Source organism: Peromyscus maniculatus, chromosome 4 (assembly GCF_049852395.1).
Source record: "Peromyscus maniculatus bairdii isolate BWxNUB_F1_BW_parent chromosome 4, HU_Pman_BW_mat_3.1, whole genome shotgun sequence".
NCBI classification, from domain to species: Eukaryota; Metazoa; Chordata; class Mammalia; order Rodentia; family Cricetidae; genus Peromyscus; species Peromyscus maniculatus.
The window spans coordinates 129,724,921-129,742,477 of NC_134855.1; the positions used below are offsets into that span (position 1 = coordinate 129,724,921).

Consider the following 17,557-nt stretch of genomic DNA (forward strand, 5'->3'; position numbering starts at 1 on the left):
GGGTGTAAACGTGGAAGGCCACTGGGACCTCTCTCCCAGTGGCCACAGCAAGAGGGATTGCAGCTGGACAGGGATGGGGGACTTGCTATTCACACTCTTCCTCTTGGCTCCTTGGGAGTTTGAACCATGTGTTTATGTCTGCCTTCAAAAAGAGGTTAAAAGTGTAGCCTAATGTGGAGCACATCTGTAATCCTAGCACTTGGGAGGTAGAGACATGAGGAATTGGGTGTTCAAGGCCAGCCTGAGCTACATGAGACCCTGACTTTAAAAAAGCGTATTAAAGAGTTAAAATTACAGACATGTGCATTGAAACCGACACACACACACACACACACACACACACACACACACACACACACACACACACATACATGGAGCCGCTGAAGCTCCGCCCCCCCAATTCTCAGAGGTCTGGACCACACTTGGCCGTTAGCTCCAGAGTACAGTTCTTGCTATAGCTTCTGACTGCATGTGGCTTTTAAAGAGTTCAGCATGTAGTGGCTGAGGGAGCACACCAGTAGCAACGTGCTCACCTCCTGTCACAAGGCCCAGGTTCCCCTCCACCCCCAGCACTAAAAAATAAAAATAAATAAAAATTTTAAAAAGGAAAAAAATTGAATGTGCAGGGCTGGAAGGCAGCTGGAAAATGGGTTGTACAGTGCTTTGTTGTAAGACTTGAGGAACCACATTTAAATGCTGGGCATGGGGAGCGGGAGGGAGGGAGGGAGGGAGGGGGAGGGGAAAAAGAGGGAAGGAGGGAAGAAGGGAGAGAGGGAGAGAAAGAGGAAAAGAAAAGTACCTGAGGAGAAACATCTGAGTTAACCTGTGGCCTCCACACTCAGGCACATACACACACACACACACACACACACACACACACACACACACACACACAACATGAAATGTTTCAGGACAAAGGAAACAAATTGCCTTGTGAGTTCTTACAAACAGAACTATCTGGTACAGCCCAGTCCTGCTTCTCTATTCCTCCTTGGACTAGTGGGACCTAGCACAGAGCAACTCCATTCTGGACACAATGTCCACAGGCACACGATGATCTAGGGAGGGACTCACGTCCCTTCCATTACTGGGAGCTGGGGGCACACGAACATTGTAATGCCCACAGATGTGTGACATGTGAGTATATCCGTCATTTCTGCTGATGACAGAGCACAGTGGCCACCACTCTGGTCGCTCCTGGCCTATTTCCACTCACATTGGAAAAGCTCACTTTGGCAAGAGATTATTGGTGGGGGGGAGGTCATTTTTTAAAACCAAGTCTGCAGATTCCCTGAATTCCACTAAGAGATCCTTTGGGGGCCCAGGGACATCGATGAAGAATAGCTCGTGGAGGGGCTGGAGAGATGCCTCAGAGGACCAACGTGCATGGTGATCTCCAAAAGGACCTGAGTTCAAGTCCCAGAACCCATATCAGGCAGTCCACAACTGCCTGGAACTCCAGCTCACAGGGATCCAATGCCTCTGGCCTCTGTGGGCCCCTGCACTCATACACACACACACACACACACACACACACACACACACACACACACACACACACTTAGAAATAAAATAAATCTTTGAGGGGAAAAAATGAATACCTGGTGGTGTCAAGCATGGTGGTGCACCCCTGTGATCCCAGTACTCAGGAGGCAGAGGCAGGAGGATCACGTGTCTGAGGCCAGCCTGGGCTACAGAGTGAGACTCTGTCTTAAAGAACCAGAAGACTATCTGGCATATATGCTAGCTGCTAAATACATTAATTACACCTGTATTCGTCCTCATTACACTTTCAACACTTCTTTATTTTAGGGTATGTGTGGAGGTCAGAGGGTAGCTTGCAGGAGGAGGTTCTCTTCTACCATGTGGGCTCCTGGGATCACTGTCAGGTCCTCAGCCTTGGCTGCAAGCTCCTTCGCCCACTGAGCTGTCTGGCCTTTCCGTATACTTTTAAAATACAAACATAGATGAGATGTGTAGTACAAATAGAAGATGCTGCTCCCCGTTGTTACTCCTCCCCAGGGGCTGGTCACTGTGGCTCGAGGCATCTTCCTTCCCCAAGAGTAGGGCCGCGCCGTGACACGAGTGGACCTCCCACCGTGACAGGAGCGAGTCCACACTGTTGATGGTGTTTGACCATGGCTGCGTTCACTCACATGCATCCGGAACACCTCTCTAAAACAGCAGTGATAGGACTCAGTCATGCTGTCAGCCAGCATTGCCATGAGGGGACCTGTAACACACAGGCACTGGGGTTTGTCACCTGCTGGTTACACAACCGCCCCCGAGCTGTTTACCCCACCATCAGTGCTCCCAGCAACCCCGGAGGTAGAAGCTGTGGTTGTCACTGTTTAAATGAAGTGTCCCAGGGAGGTGGAGACACTTGTGTGAGGCCACCTAGCCACAGGGTGAGGATGGCCACCATTGATGCAAGGCATGACCCCCCTCTCTACTAACAGATGCCTTTCTGAACCCTGAGCCTCATGCACCTTTCCCCCTGAAAGACTCATGGAGTCTATTGCTGTCGCCAATCTCGATTGTCAACCCCACACACACACACTCCCATCTACCTCGGGGCCTTCGTCCTTGCTTTTCCTCCACCTGAAACCCCTCCCCCCTGGCTTCCCTCCAACTGCTGGGATCCCATCCTCTCAGCCCAGATGACCCTGGCCAGCTTGCCTTGAACGTTCATCCTGGTTTTGTTCATGGTGCACATCACTACTACAGGCCAACTCGTTTGTCTAGCAGGAGCCTCGGAATCAGAATATTTGTCGATTTTGCTCATCCCAACGCCCTATACCAAGGGCAGGGCCGGTACCTAGCAAGAAAGAGTTTCAACAAAAACTCCTGAGTGGATGTGTGCCTGAGAGTCAAGGTCCCACCTTGATGTAAGAAAAACAGTTCAAATTATAATACATATTTATATAGGACACTTTCTAGAACTTTGTGTTGGCGGGGTTCTTTTTTATTGAGGCATAATCCACATATAGGAAAATCCATGTACTGCCATCTCATGGTCTAGGGTATTGCCAGCATCCCTAAAAGTTCTCATGTCCCTTTGCAGTCACACACTCCCACTCAAGGCCTGGTGAATGTAGATTATGACTTGCTAAAATGTCCCTTTGGTGGAATCCCACATTTGCAGACACTGAGTCTGTGTTTTTCATTTTGGAAACTGGTCACTATGGTTGGGCACACTAAGGACTCATTTGTTCCTTCTCTTGGTGGAGTGGAGCCCACGGGGTGACTGGGGCTCAGCTATTCAGCTATTTGCCAGTTAAGACCCATTTATATAGATAACACAGCAATAAAACAGGCTACATTTGGACCTGCTCAGCCGCCGAAGCCACACACCCAGGTCTGCATGGAGGACCCTTCCTTTCTTCCTTAGTCTCTGCCTACTGAGAGGCTTGCTCTCCTCTCCTCTGCCGTTTCCACACGCCCTCCTCACAAAAGAGAAATGTACTTACTGCCTCCATAGAGCATATTTGGAAAGCGAGGCCCGGGAGCATGCAAAACGCTGCCAGGGCCCACAGACCGGGATGCAGCAGAGTTGGAACTTGAAGGTGAAGGAGTATGCATGGGCAGAGGGGATACTGCTAGCTCAGGTATGAGAATTTGCTGCTCCAAGGTGCTAGAAAAGGTGCCGATGGTCTGATCCTAAAGGGCAGTAATGCCTGGAAGACAGCAGAACGCTGCCTGGGTCAGGTTCTCAAGAGGATTCCTTTCCACACCCACTGGCTGGTGCCTCGGCCTGCAGCCAGCCCCAGCTACCTATCTGGATTGGTGTTGGTATCCAGAACCCCTGCCTGGCTGAACCAGGCCATCTGGCTGGGATTATCTGCCAAGGGCCCAGGCCAGTGGGTGGGCTAGTGGACTGGGTAACAGGATCCAGCTGTGGATGGCTTATGCCCCGCCCAGCTACTTACAGTCACAGGCCCACTGGGGAAAATCAGTGAGTCTGCTTTTAGGGAGCCCTAATCACTCAGGAGGGCCCTAACTCACCCCGAGTCCTCAGTCTGGCTCTGCAGACATGAAGGAGGCCTTGTGGAACCTGGGGTTTCCTGTATGTGGATTATAACTTGGAACCTACCATGGGTCGAAGAAGCAGTTTTGGCTCTGAGTGTGGAGAGGTGTCTAGAAAGTTCTCTACTCAGAAATGAACTTGCTGCTGACTGTCTGAGTAGAAGCTTGGGGCCCTGGAGTCTGCATCTGACTCAGGTTCCAGAAGGCGCATGCTGAGCAGAAGAGTCTAGGGCAGAGCTGGCAGTGTTCTGTGCACCCTAGGCACTGGTGGGCCCCAGCCAGCCACTTAGTAGTGTCCCTGGGGAGCTGAGGGAGGAGGCGAACAGACTGGAAGTTCTTACTGGGATCTCAGCAGACAGACTTAATAGCAGGATGTGTGGGGTGAACAGAAAATAAGTCAAGATTAAGGTCTGGATCTGGGGCTTCAGGATTGGGTGGGGCCATTCACTGACATGATCAAAATGGAAGCAGGCTGAGAGCTCCCCGGACATGGAGAGAGGTGGGACTCAGAGGCCTGTGCTGGGTGCTGGGAAAGCTAGTTGTTTGGCTAGTTTCTCTACTCATTTGTTTTTGAGATGGTCTCAAAAGACAGGACCTCAAGGTAGCCCAGGCTGGCCTTGAATTCACTAGGTAGCTGAGGATACCCTTAAATTACTCATCCTCTTGTCTACCTCCAAGTGCTGGAATTATAGTTGTGCTTTGCTGTGGGATGTCTTCCTGTACGCTGTGAATATGTGTTGCTTTCATTGGTTGATAAATAAAGCTGTTTGGCCAATGGTGAGGCAGAATAAGGTTAGGCAGGACATTCAAACCGAAGAAGGAGATGAATAAGGGTGGAGTCAGGGCAGACAATTTGAATGGCCTGAAAAGCAAGATGTGAAAGAACCAGTAAGCTATGGACCACGTGGCAATACATAGATAAATAGGAATGGGTTAATTTAAATGTAAAAGCTAGCTAGTAATAAGCCTGAGCAATAGGCCAAACAGTTTGTAACTAATATAAGCCTCTGAGTGATTATTTTAAAAGCAGCTACGTGACCAGGCAGGACAGAGGAAAGCTTTCAATTACAGTGCTTCACCATATCCAGTTTTAGAGATGCTTGTCTGAAACCTGTGTAGATATGGAGAGGTGTTCAGGAAGAATTCCTCATAGGAAATGATAAGTCATGAGCTGTGAAACTCCCAGGAGTGCTGAAGCACACGGGTGGCACCCCGGGGTCTTTGGAGCACTGAGCCCTTCAGCTTCTGGCCCCAGAGAAAGCCTATGATTTTCTTAGAAACATATATAATCAACTAGGTATAGTGGCACATGCCCATGACCCCAGCACTCAGGGGGCTAAACCTGGAGGGTTGCTGTGTGCTCAAGATCAGACTCCCAAGTGCTGGGCTATAGAGCAAGACCCTGTCTCAAAAGGCCACACAAACACACAAGAAAAACTAAAGTCAAGGCCCTTGGAAGAGCATCTACTAATACTGTGGCCATAATCCAAATATTAAAGACCAAATTGACAGTGAAGTCATTGCCGCATCCAGTGGTGGGTTGGTAACTCCTATAATTCCATAGCCACACTGAGTGAGGGGGAAAAAAGATTCTGTAGATAGCCTGCTAAGGATGTAGGCATACAGAATTTCTCTCTGCCATGGTGTCACGGGGCCTGCTGGGCCAGCTCTTCTTCGTGACCTGAGCTAAAGTTGATGGAAATGTCTAATTGCAATCACAAATCCAAATCCAATGTCATCTTGCACTCACTGAATGTCATGGACTGCTGAAATCTCTTCACAGACCCTCCGGTCCCCTATTGAGGACCCCCCCAGCCTAGGGAAAGAAGGAATAAGAAGGCAAAGAGACCAGGAGAGGCAGGATTCGGCAGTGGTTCGGTTGTAAAAGGAGGGTGTATTTGGGTGTCAGCTATGCTGGTGATAGTTCCAGTATGAAATAAAGGGTCACGGAAATCATGACAAGGTGAATTAGAGGATCATGGACAGGACTGGAGAGACAACCCAATGGATAGAGCCCTGGCCACACAGGCGTGAGGATCTGTGTTTGGGTCCACAGAACCCATGGAAAGCAAGATGCAGGAAGCACATGTCCATAATTCCAGCACTCCTACAAGATGGGAGAGTGAGATGGGAGAATTCCCCTAGAAACTCTCAGGCCAGTTAATCAGCAGGGGTGAGCAAGAGACCCTGTCTCAAACAAGATAGAAGGCAAGGACCAACACTGGGGATAGAGAAAGCAGGAGGCAGCTAGAAAGGGTGGGGCCCTAGTGTTTAGATGGATCTGTGAGCACACATCCTCCACGTGTGTGGAGGGTTAGAACCCGTGACGATGCGGAGGAGGAAGGAAGGTGAGGGCAGAGGCCTGGAGAAGCTCCACGCTGGCCCCCTCTTCTTCCTTGTGATCTCCACTGCGAAGTCTCAGTTTTAGCTGGAGGCTTATGAAAGAACACACAGCTGCCTCCCCAATGATTCCACATTCAGCAGTGTTGGCCCAGGTCTGGAAACCCATGTTTCTAACCAGCTCCCAGGTGAGGTTGATCCGTGGGCCACACTCACGAATTTCCAGCGCTTTCCCAATGCACCACAGGGACTTGGCTGGCAGTGGAGCATGCAACTTCCGAAGTGCTCGTGGCAGGATGGGATGGGTGGACAGAGGAAAGGACAAGGGAGGGTGGACAGAGAAGGGGGAAATGAAGGAAGAATCAGCCTGAGTGAACGTGACCCCCAGTCAAGACCCCCATCCCTCCCTGAGAGCCCTGACCTTCCAAGGGCCCCTTTGAGTGGCCCCAGTAGATCTTAAAGAAGCTTGAGTTCTGGCCTGAGAGACAGAGGAGGGACCCAGGCAGTGTGTGCAGCCAGGAGCAGTGACGGAGTGCCTCAGCCTGAGGACTCACTGTTCACCTCTCCGACTTGATCTTGGCTTCTCAGCAGACCAACGCCATGGCCAAAGAAAGAAAGCCAGCTCAAGGGGTCCAGGGCTCTTGGATGCTGTGATTTCTTCTCTGTTTGGCAGACAGCGGGGCTAAAAGAAAGTTCAGTTTGGCAGATGGACCTGGAAACCTGTACAAGGGAAAAGACGGGAGCCCACCCCACCCCACCCCTGCCACAGGCTAGCTCTCCCCTAACCCCATCCTGCCCCTGCCACAGGCTAGCTCTCCCCTAGGAAGCTGGGGGAAAGGCAGGGCATGAGAGCTACACTCTGATCCATGCTGTACCCGTTTCCTAGCAATTCCTTGTCCTTGGACACAATTATTGAGCACCCACTGCGTACCTGGTGGTGTGTTAGATATGGAGAATGGAATATAGAGCAAGACTGTACCCCTGGCTTCCTGTAGTTGACATTCTGGAGGGTAAGAGATCAAAAGAGATGCTCAGCATAAAAGTAAGGAATGATAAGAGTGTGAATGAAATGTCCTGAGGGAGTAAGCCCTGTGAGTGGGGAGAGAGTACTGGGGGGATGGCAATTGCAAAGGACCTAAGGTGGCTGCATGGTTGTATGGGAGGGACGTGTGGAGGCATGGATATAGTTGGGTTTTGTTTTTGTTGTTGTTGTTTTTTCATTCTTTGGGGGCTTGTCATCCAGCTTCCAAATAAATACATGGAGACCTATTCTCACTTATGAATGCCTAGCCTTAGTTTGACTTGTTTCTAGCCAGCTTTTCTAACTTAACTTAAATTATCCTATTTCAAATAAAAAAAAAAGGCTGGGTGGTGGTGGCACACGCCTTTAATCTCAGCACTCAGGAGGTAGAGGCGGGCAGATTTCTGTGAGTTCAAGGCCAGTCTGGTCTACAGAGTGAGTTCCAGGACAGGCTCCAAAGCTACACAGTAAAACCCTGCCTTGGAAATATATGTATATGTATATATATATATATATATATATATATATATATATATATATATATATATATATATATATATATATGTATATATATATGTGTGTGTGTGTGTGTGTGTGTGTGTGTGTATCTCCTATTTCTCTTCTTCTACATTTTGCCTCTGAGCTTTTTGCCTTTCTTTATCCTATAAACCTTTCTTATCCTTCTCCGTGGCTTGCTGTGTAGCTGGGTAGCTGGCCCCTGGAGTCCTCCTCCTTTTCTCACCCCTCTGTCTTCTCTTCCCAGATTTCTCCCCCTATTTATTCTGTCTACCAGCCCTGCCTATCCTTTCTCCTGCCTCGCTATTGGCCATTCAGCTCTTTATTAGACCATCAGGTGTTTTAGACAGAGAAAGTAACACAGTTTCACAGAGTTAAACAAATACAACATAAAAGAATGCAGCACATCTTTGTATCATCAAACAAATATTCCACAGCATAATGGAATGTAACACATGGCCTCTGGAGAAGAACGAGAGATGGAAGGAAGGGTGGAGGGAGGGGTAGGCTGGCTAAGGAGGAAACTGAAAAAAATCAAGCTTTTCCTGTGAAATGGAAACCCGGGAATAACACAGAGCAAAGGAGGGGTGTGGCTCACATAGACACTTCTGACTGCTCAGTGGGAGACAGACTGCAACAAGACAGAATAAAGACAGAGGCCAGCAGAGGAAACCTAGGAGAGGGGAGCAGTGCCCTAGCATGGCAAAATCTCAACCGGGCATCTACCCCTAGCTGCCGCTCTGTGCTCTGCCATGGAGCTTTGGAGGGTGGGGGGGACAGGAGGCTTCTCCCAGCCCCTGCCCTCACACTGCAGCCCTCTGTCTCCCTACAGCTGGAGCAGTCCATCCGGAGGAACTTGAGGTCAAACCTGGCACAGGCCCAGCAGCACACAGCCCAGAACGAGACAGCCACCATGCTGACACTGGGCACCAACCTCGTGAACCAGACCACGGCTCAGACCGACAAGCTGACTGCTGTGGAGGCACAGGTAACCGGAGGGCCACCGGGAGGCCAGGCTGTGCCTCAGGCTTCCTTTCTCTGTTCTGGTGTCTATGCCACTGTCCCGGTGAGGGGTATGTGTGTGTTGGGGGGGTGCCTCTCTGGGCCTGAAGGCCCCTGGCCTCCTCTCCCTGATGACACAGTCACATAACCAGCCATCTCCCTGAGACTGCCACACTGGGTCTGACCTCTCTGCATGACCTTGATGACAAGACTGTGCTGGGCACTGGGGGAAGGTAACATTGACAAAGCCTTTGCTCCAGGGATTAGGGCACACAGGGAGAACTGGATGATAAAAGACCTTGTGGCCTCAACAGGCCAAGCAGGGAGTGAGGGAGTGGGGAGAAGGAAGGGGCAATTGTTTGCTAAAGCCCCCCTGTGTGCCGGACTCGATGAGAGACCCTGGTCCCAGTTTAGTGCAATAAGTGAGGTATCTGTTGCTTTGGTACCCACCAAGAAGGCAAGCGAGATACACAGCCCCTGTAGATTACTCCATGGCCATGCCAGGGAACCAGCGCAGCGCAGAGAGAAAGAGGAGTGTGCTGGGTGCATGGGTAGGATGGGAGGCTGTGAGTCTGGACAGCAAGGTCGGAAAGACACTGGGATGCCATGCTCCTACAACCTGGGCCAAGTTGCTAGGAAGAACACACCAGCCAGGGAGGAGAACAGCGTGTATAAAAGCTCAGGGGTAGAGCCTGCTGGCTACTCTGGGAACATGGAGGAGAGCGATGTCCTGGGAGACAGAGCAGGGAGGTACAGAGGGAAACTGAGTCATGGGCCCAGTGAGGGTGAGCTTTCCACAGAAGGATTCTGAGCAGAGGGGCCACAGCATGAAAGGCTGCCTCTGACTGCTTTGTAGGAAAGGGGTGAAGGGCATAAGGCAAGAGCAGGGAGCCCTGGCAGGCCAGTGCAGGACACTGAATGAGAGACAGCAGACAGTGAGTGAGTTGGCTCTCTGGTTTTTTATTGTTGTTGTTGTTTTGGTTTTTCAAGACAGGGTTACTCCGTGTAGCTTTGGTGCCTGTCCTGGATCTCGATCTGTAGCCCAGGCTGGCCTTGAACTCACAGGGATCTGTCTGGCTCTGCCTCCTGAGTGCTGGGATTAAAGGCGTGCGCCGCCACCGCTGCCACCACCCGAGCTGGCTCTCTGTTGCTATGATAAACAACACCGTGACTGAAAGCAACCTAGGGAGAGAAGGGTTTATTTAACTTACACTTCCAGATAACAGTCCATCACTGAAGGAAGTCAGGGCAGGAACCATGGAGGAAAACTGCTTATGGCTAGCTCTCCATGGCTCACTTTGCTTTTCTTATACAACTCAGGACCACCTGCCCAGGAGCAGCTTCATTTGTAGTGGGCTGGGCTCTCCCACATCAATCATCAATCAAGAAAATGCCCCACAGACATGTCCACAGGCTGATCCGATAGAAGCACTCTCATACTGGGACTCCCTCCATAACTCTGGGCTGTCAAGTTGACAGCTGAAACTAGCTAGGAGAGGCCAACATCCCATACAGCCTTGGAGGGAAAGGAAGTGGTTAGGGGCCATTTGGAAGATGGGGCTGATGGGCTGATTGCATGTGGGGGTCAAGGATATGTCTCTGGAGCCCGAAGAGCCTGAAGATTGGCACCGGTGTGCAAAACCAGTGATGAGGAAGGGCAAATCAGAAACCAGATAAGCCAGGTAGGGCCGGTGGTAAGCTAGTAGCTATGGAAACTAATAGCTTAGGACTCGGCAATGGGTTGGCAGGCTTCAAGTAGCAGGCCCTTGGGCCTATATAGCACATGCCCCCACAAACCTCCTGCTTTGTGGGGACAGGCCCTCAACCAGACATCACACATGAAGATCCAAATGCTGGAGAACTCACTGTCCACCAACAAGCTGGAGAGACAGATGCTCATGCAGAGCCACGAGCTGCAGCGGCTGCAGAGTCGCAACAGGTGAGCAGGGGTGAGAAGCTGGAGCTGGGGCGAGAAGCTGGAGCCGGCCAGTGTCGGCATGGGACCGGGGCCTGGATTTGCACTGGGGTGAAGGACCACTGTGGTATGGACCTAGGACTAGGGACAAGGCTGGGGTGAGGTTAGGGCTAGGTGAGGATCAGAACTGGGCTTAGAACCCAAACAAGTGCTGGTGATGCTAGAGCAGGCTAGCCCAGGCCTGGCCCCCAGCATTTGGCGTCAACAGAGACTGTGCATTTTCCTTGGATTTTTTTTTCTGCCCCACTTTGCTTCTTTGTGTGGTACTGGTGATCGAACCCAGTTCCTTGCACATGCTAAGTAAGCTCTCTACCTCTGAGTCAACCCTCAATATCCCCTGTCATCGTCGTCGTCGTCCCCCCCCCCACACACACACACACTGTCCTTGTTTGGAGTTTTTGTTTCTGTTTCATCAGTTTGTTTTGCTTCAGCCGGATTTTCACTATGTAACCCAGTTGCTTCAGACTTACTATCCTCCTGCCTCAGCCTCAGGGACTGGCATGAGGCTTGTCCCACCACACCCATCTCTCTCTGTTTTAAATTTTCAGTGCTTTATTAAGATACAATTTTCACACCTTACAATCCACAGTGTGAACTTTCCCTGGCTTCCATCACTGTAAGTGCACAAGCCTGACCTGATTCGTCCACATGCCCTTCCTAGACAAAGCGGTTCCCAGCATCTGTCCTCATTGTCAGTCTGGTGCTCTGTGCAAGCATGCACTGGAGACACCTGAACTTACACAGACAAAAACAGTCTTTACCCTGGAGCAGAGACAAGGCAGGAAATCTGACACCTGGGGCCCATAACCTGCTTCTGCAGTTGAATGATGTACACCTTGTTCCGTTCTCCAACTTCCCAGAGTTCCTCAGATGTCAGTGGACATCAAGGTCATGTCCAGCGCTTTACTGATCTACCCAGTGGTACACCAGTACTCTCATCTCCCACAGACAGTAGAAAACTCCTAAAGAAGGAGAGCTGAGTGGAAAGGTTCCTTTTCTTAAATGTGTCTTTGCTTTTTATACGAAGATATGCCTTGTGCTTATTGTGCTAATAGACCCACGTGATATAAAAACAAGTGGCCGCTCAGCTCAGAAGTGGAATATTCACCCAATATGACCCAGGGCCTGGGTTCCACCCCTAGTACCAGGTGAACAAATATAGAAACGCCAGCAGTGCAAGCCAGTCACACGTACCTGTTCTATCGGAGCCCAGCCTTGTTCCTCTCCTCAGGCCTGTGTGACTCCACAGCCTCTCAGCCTTCCTTGATTTGAGCTACTGAGCACCTCTGAGCCTCTGTGGTGTGTACAGTTGTCATACTCAGGGTGTCTGTCTCATTCCTTCCAGACATCCACACGGAGGCTCTTAGTGTCTTTCCACACCCTGTCCGTCTGTCCCCAGCACCTCCATACTGCCATGCATTCCTTTCTTCTTCCTCTCTTTTTTGTCTCCCACACTTGGGGTTCCACCAGAGGCTCTGCCCTGCCATGTTAGTCCCCACCTCCTCTTCCTCGCGCCTCACCAGTACCTCCATCCTCCACCTCCATCCTCTCCGTGGCTGTAGCGCAATCCTGGGAGCCCCAGAACAGAACGGACCCACCAGTCCTGGCCGTTGGGCATCTCCTATGCCTCCATTTCTCACATATGAGCAGTATCATGCTCACACTCCCTAGAGACTGGCTCCTTTGAGGGGAGGCACACCAGTCATAGACACAGCTTCCGGGCTTTGCTTGTGACTACTTGCTTGTTGCTGGGTCCCACCCTGCTGACCTCATTTCTCTACTCACTCCTATTCATGTGACTCCACAGCCTGCCCCCCCACTCCCCCCCCCCCCGCCTCGATCTGAGCTACAGTGGACACAGACTACCAGGCTGTGTGACCCTGTGGCAGAGTCACACGCTGAGCATCTCTGAGTCTCTACACAGTGTGTGGAGCTGTCATACTCAGCCCCAATGGAAGCTGGGGATGGGGTGAGCACTGGGGGTAGAGAGCCTGGGCTCACCCCTGTGTGTCCCACCTGGCAGGGCACTGGAGAGCAGGCTGCAGGCTTTGGAAGCCCAGCACCAGGCCCAGATGAACAGCCTCCAAGACAAGAGGGAGCAACTGCAGAGCCTCCTGGGCCACCAGACTGGAGCCCTGACCAACCTGAAGCAGAATCTGCAGGCCCTCAGCAGCAATTCCAGCTCCCTGCAGCAGCAGCAGCAACAGCTGGTGGAGTTGGTACAGCGCCTGGTTCGCATTGTAGCCCAGGACCAGCACCCTGGTGAGCAGGGGGGAGTATGCTTGGGCGGGGGTGGAGAGCCACAGAGGGGAGGGAAGAGACCTTAGCCATGCTCCTGTTTCACTCCTGGCCTCAGTTTCCCCATCTGCTGAACAGAGATGAGATAACAGCCCAGACAACTGCAGCCTACACTGACTAGTCTGTGTCCCAGCTCTTTTTTTTTTTTTTTCTTTGAAACAGGGTCTTATCTGATAGCTCTGGCTTGGAACTTCTTACGTAGACTGGGCTGGCCTCAAAGATCTACCTGCCCCTGCCTTTCAAGTGTCAGATTAAAGCCATGTGTCACTATACCCAACCATCCAGCTCCTCTTGCTTGGCTTGCTACATTCCTCCCTGAGCCTCAGTTTCCCCATAAAATGGAGGAAATGACACAATGAGTCCCAAGAATTTGCTCCCCGTAATGCTCCTGCTCCTGGACTTAGAGAGCTATATGGAAGTGGGAAGAAATATGGCATCCCCAGACTGCCATCGAAAGGAGAGACATGCCTTCCTTGCTCTACAGCCCTCTTTGGCATGCCCGGTTCCATCAGTCAACAAGCATTTATTGAGCACCCACTGTGTGCCAGGCAGGGCTTGGGTGGCAGGAACCCAGCAGCACACAGCTGCTGTGGTCTCTGTCTCCTGAAAACTTTCCCACTGCTTGGCAGGTCTCAGTGGGAAGGAGGAGGAAATGCGTCTTCACTGAGGGCCCACTGTATCCCAGGCACTCTTAGCTGTTCACCTACAGCTTCCACAGCTCAGAAGGCTAAGGGGCTGAGCTGGGAAGAGGGCACTTCAGCCTAGGGCCAGCAGCAGCACAAGAGGAGCGAAGTGAGGTGGGACTTCTTTTAGAAAGCACAGACTAGTACGGAGTGGATACTGGCTTGGCAGGGGAGATGACAAAGGGCTCCTGCTGTGGGACAATCTGCAACCACCTTGGAGGAGCTGGGCCTTCAGTAAGGTCCCCAGCTTTAAGCATGTGAAGGGGTCCCAGCCTGATAGGAAACTGGAGCAGAGGATCTGGCCATGACTTCTCCCTAAGTCCAGCAGGCCACGGAAGCCATGAATAGGAGAGGTAGATGCCTTCTAACCCAGAAGTGACCAGGAGCCATTATGGGGGTTCTGTACAGCCCTGGCAGCAAGACAACCAGAATGAGCCCCATGGTTTCTTGCAGTCAGGGACAGGGCCTGGGCTGGTGCCTTTCTCTGCGGGTCCACAACTCTACCGCCTCCCACTGTGGCTGAATGTCTGTTCCCGGAGCCCAGTGGGAGATTGTGTCAAGCACTCATCACTCGCTGTCCAAACACCTGTCCCTGACTGTCACCAGGAAAAGACTTTCCGGAGTTCCTTTTTGCCCTCTGGACAGATGGAGAACCCATGGGAGATGGTGAAGGGGAGCTGAGCAAAGGATGAGTCAGGGCATGCTGAAGCCTGGTGGAAAGCCAGTGTCCTAGATCTGCAGAGCTTTCTCCCAGTCAGTGGTACCTGGGGAGAAGAAGGGGGAAGCCCAGCTGTCTCAGGGAGTCAGAGGCACACCGTGAAGACAGGGACACATCCTTGCCCGTGTGAAAGCAGCATTCATCAGCAATCCATTTGCCCATCTCCCTGTACTCAGCTCTGACACCCAAGCCCAGGGAAGGATAGAGAGGGGAAGTGTAGCTAGAGTTTTCCTGCTTGGCCCACAGTCAGGACAAATCTTTGTCACCCGTCAGTCCCACAGCCGCTCAGATCCAACCAAGTAACACAGAGACTTATATTGCTTACAAACTGTATGGCCATGGCAGGCTTCTTGCTAACTGTTTTTATAGCTTAAATTAATCCATTTCCATAAATCTATGCCTTGCCATGTGGCTCATGGCTTACCAGCATCTTCACATGCTGCTTGTCCTGGCGGCGACTGGCAGTGACTCCTTCTGCCTTCCTGTTCTTTCTTTTCTCCTCTCTGTTAGTCCCGCCTATACTTCCTGCCTAGCCACGGGCCAATCATTGTTTTATTTATTGACCAATCAGAGCAACACATTTGCCATACAGAACATCCCACAGCAGGGAAGGACCAGCCAGTGGAGAGAGCAGGGTTCAAGCCTGGCTGCTTCCCTCACCTCTTTGGTCATGTGACCGCTCACCTGCACGGTAGGACAGAAGCCTCCAGCCCTTCTGTGCAGGGAACACAATGAAGGCCACACTGACAGGGGCTCTGTGTGGTGCCCAGGGCCAGGAGGGAGTGGAACTGGACAGGGTTAGCACCCAGGCACACATTCCATCAAACTGTTTCATGGCTGTATCAGTCCTGTTTTATTTTTATGCCGTCCCCTGAATCATTTTTTTCTGGACCCCAAGATGCTCGCAACAGACCCTGGCTCCTAGGAAACCCTCCAACACGACAGTCCCAGGCAAAAGCACTTTTATTGGGCTGTTATTGTTGCTCCTGTTCACTGAGGAAATGGGCTGTGGACAGAGCCTCGGAGAGTAGCTAGAAACCGGAGGCCAACTCCCAGCTCTGCCCTGATTTGATAGGTACAGCATGGCCTGTCCCTGCTTGTGTCTAAACCATTACCTCCCCTGTATTTGTCTGCCCCCCCATCCCTATGGGCTGTGGGGATCTAGGGGCTGCTGACATGTTGGTACTGGAGACCCCTGCTCAGAAAACATTCTAGACATTTCATTTGTGATATGGAAAAGCCTCCTTCAAATGTGTCTTTCAACAACAGTATCTGGGAGCCACCATCCAGGTACAAGGCCCAAACAGGAAGTCCCGCCCCTGGTAGCATCCTGTCTTTTTATTTGTATTGATAACCATCCCTCCACAACTTCAGCTCTATCCTTAGGTCCCTGCCTCTCAGAGAGATTGGGTTCTAGTCGAATCTCATCCCAAGCCTAAATGAGATAGACAGATGACTTTTAACTCCCTGTATACCCAGAGGGTCATGGTAGATTACAGTCATTAAATTAATAGCTCTCAAGAACACTTTGCTTAGGGAATATACATGGGCCCTTGAAGGCCAGCCATCAACTTCCAGAAAGAGCAGGATGAGTGGTCTCTAACCAGGGCTGCAGGAGATCCAGCCTGTCGGTGAGCCATAGGAAAGCCCAGCTCCCTCCCAAAGGCACTCCAGGAAGGGGAGGCTGGGAGCCCTTAAGTCAGTCCTCATACTGTGCTTCAGTTTCCTGCCCTGGGGCATGGGAAGTGCCTCAGTGAGAGGCAGGTGTCACCTGCCCTCTCCATGTGCTGGAGCTTGGCAGCTTGGGCATCCCCTGCTCCAGCCCGATCCACTCGGGCAAAGCACTCTGTCGGAGCCCTGAGTCAGGTCTCTCTGGCTGGCATTTGAAGCTGCTGAATCTGCAGAAGGCCAGGCTTCCTGCTGTTCTTCCTCTCCTCACCCTGTCTGTGCCAGTGCCTCTAATCTCAGGGTGGACACCGATGAGCCTCCCTTCACCGCATCCCCTGCAGAGAGCTGCTCCTACCCGGGGATATTGATAACATGCTGCTCCCTCTGCACAGATACCCACCCCCACCTTGCCTGGATGGTCACAGCTCACCCTCCCCTCCTGGAAGAGACCTTCTTCATCTCTCTGTCCCCATCCCTCCCCAGTCAGAATATGCACAGAGCAGGCAGGTGTGCCAGCCTGGTCTGCTTGCGCTCTCTCTCTCTCTCTCTCTCTCTCTCTCTCTCTCTCTCTCTCTCTTTTTCTCTCCACTCACTTCCAGCTGATGTTTTCTCCTCTCTCCCTCTTTCAGTCTCTCCCTCTCTTCCTCCTCCCCTTCTTTCCCTCCTTCCTTCCTTCCTTTATTTTGAAACAAGATGTTATGATCCAGGTAGGTCTCAAATTCAGACGCTCCCACCTCTGCTACCCAGTGCTGGCCTCCCGGGTGGGCACTGCCATGCCTGTGTTACAGCTGACGTTTGCTTTGTTCCGCTGCAGTCTCCTTAAAGATACCTAAGCAGCTGCTCCAGGACTGTGCAGAGATCAAGCGCTCCGGAGCCAACACCAGCGGCGTCTACACCATCCGTGTGGCCAACATGACAAGGCCTCTCAAGGTTAGGCGCTCCTGGACAGGGTCTTTGACATGGTGCTGAGCTGAGAGCTTCTCTGACAGACCCTCTCACCGCATGACATCAATGCTAGGCTTTATTCCCCATCTGAGAGCTTAGAGAAGGCAGGAGCCCTGTTTCTGGAAACTCACACCAGGCAGGTTTCTGAGGAAGGGATGAAGCAGAAGTTCACAAAGCTGGCACCTAGACATATACCCTGTCACCAACTTCACCAGAACCAGGTTTCTAAGCCAAGTCTCAGGAAACTGTTCTTTGTTGGTAAAGACAGCCGGCCGCTCATGTCACAGATGGCCCTGGGCACTCCTGTTTGTCTTTGCCCAAGCAGGTTATTCTGTTCGCACAGTCCAGGAGAAGCAGGAGTTAGG

At 51.6% G+C, this 17,557-nt stretch overlaps 1 protein-coding gene across 1 annotated transcript in view; it reads left to right on the forward strand.

Moving 5' to 3' along the window:
- Angpt4 (angiopoietin 4) overlaps positions 1–17,557 on the forward strand; it is a 37,065-nt gene that overhangs the window by 8,881 nt on the left and 10,627 nt on the right. The window contains exons 2-5 of the mRNA XM_006985512.3: positions 8,736–8,891; positions 10,723–10,844; positions 12,904–13,142; positions 17,062–17,177. Of these exons, the coding sequence (XP_006985574.1) occupies positions 8,736–8,891; positions 10,723–10,844; positions 12,904–13,142; positions 17,062–17,177 (633 nt within the window). The remainder of the gene's footprint in view (positions 1–8,735; positions 8,892–10,722; positions 10,845–12,903; positions 13,143–17,061; positions 17,178–17,557) is intronic.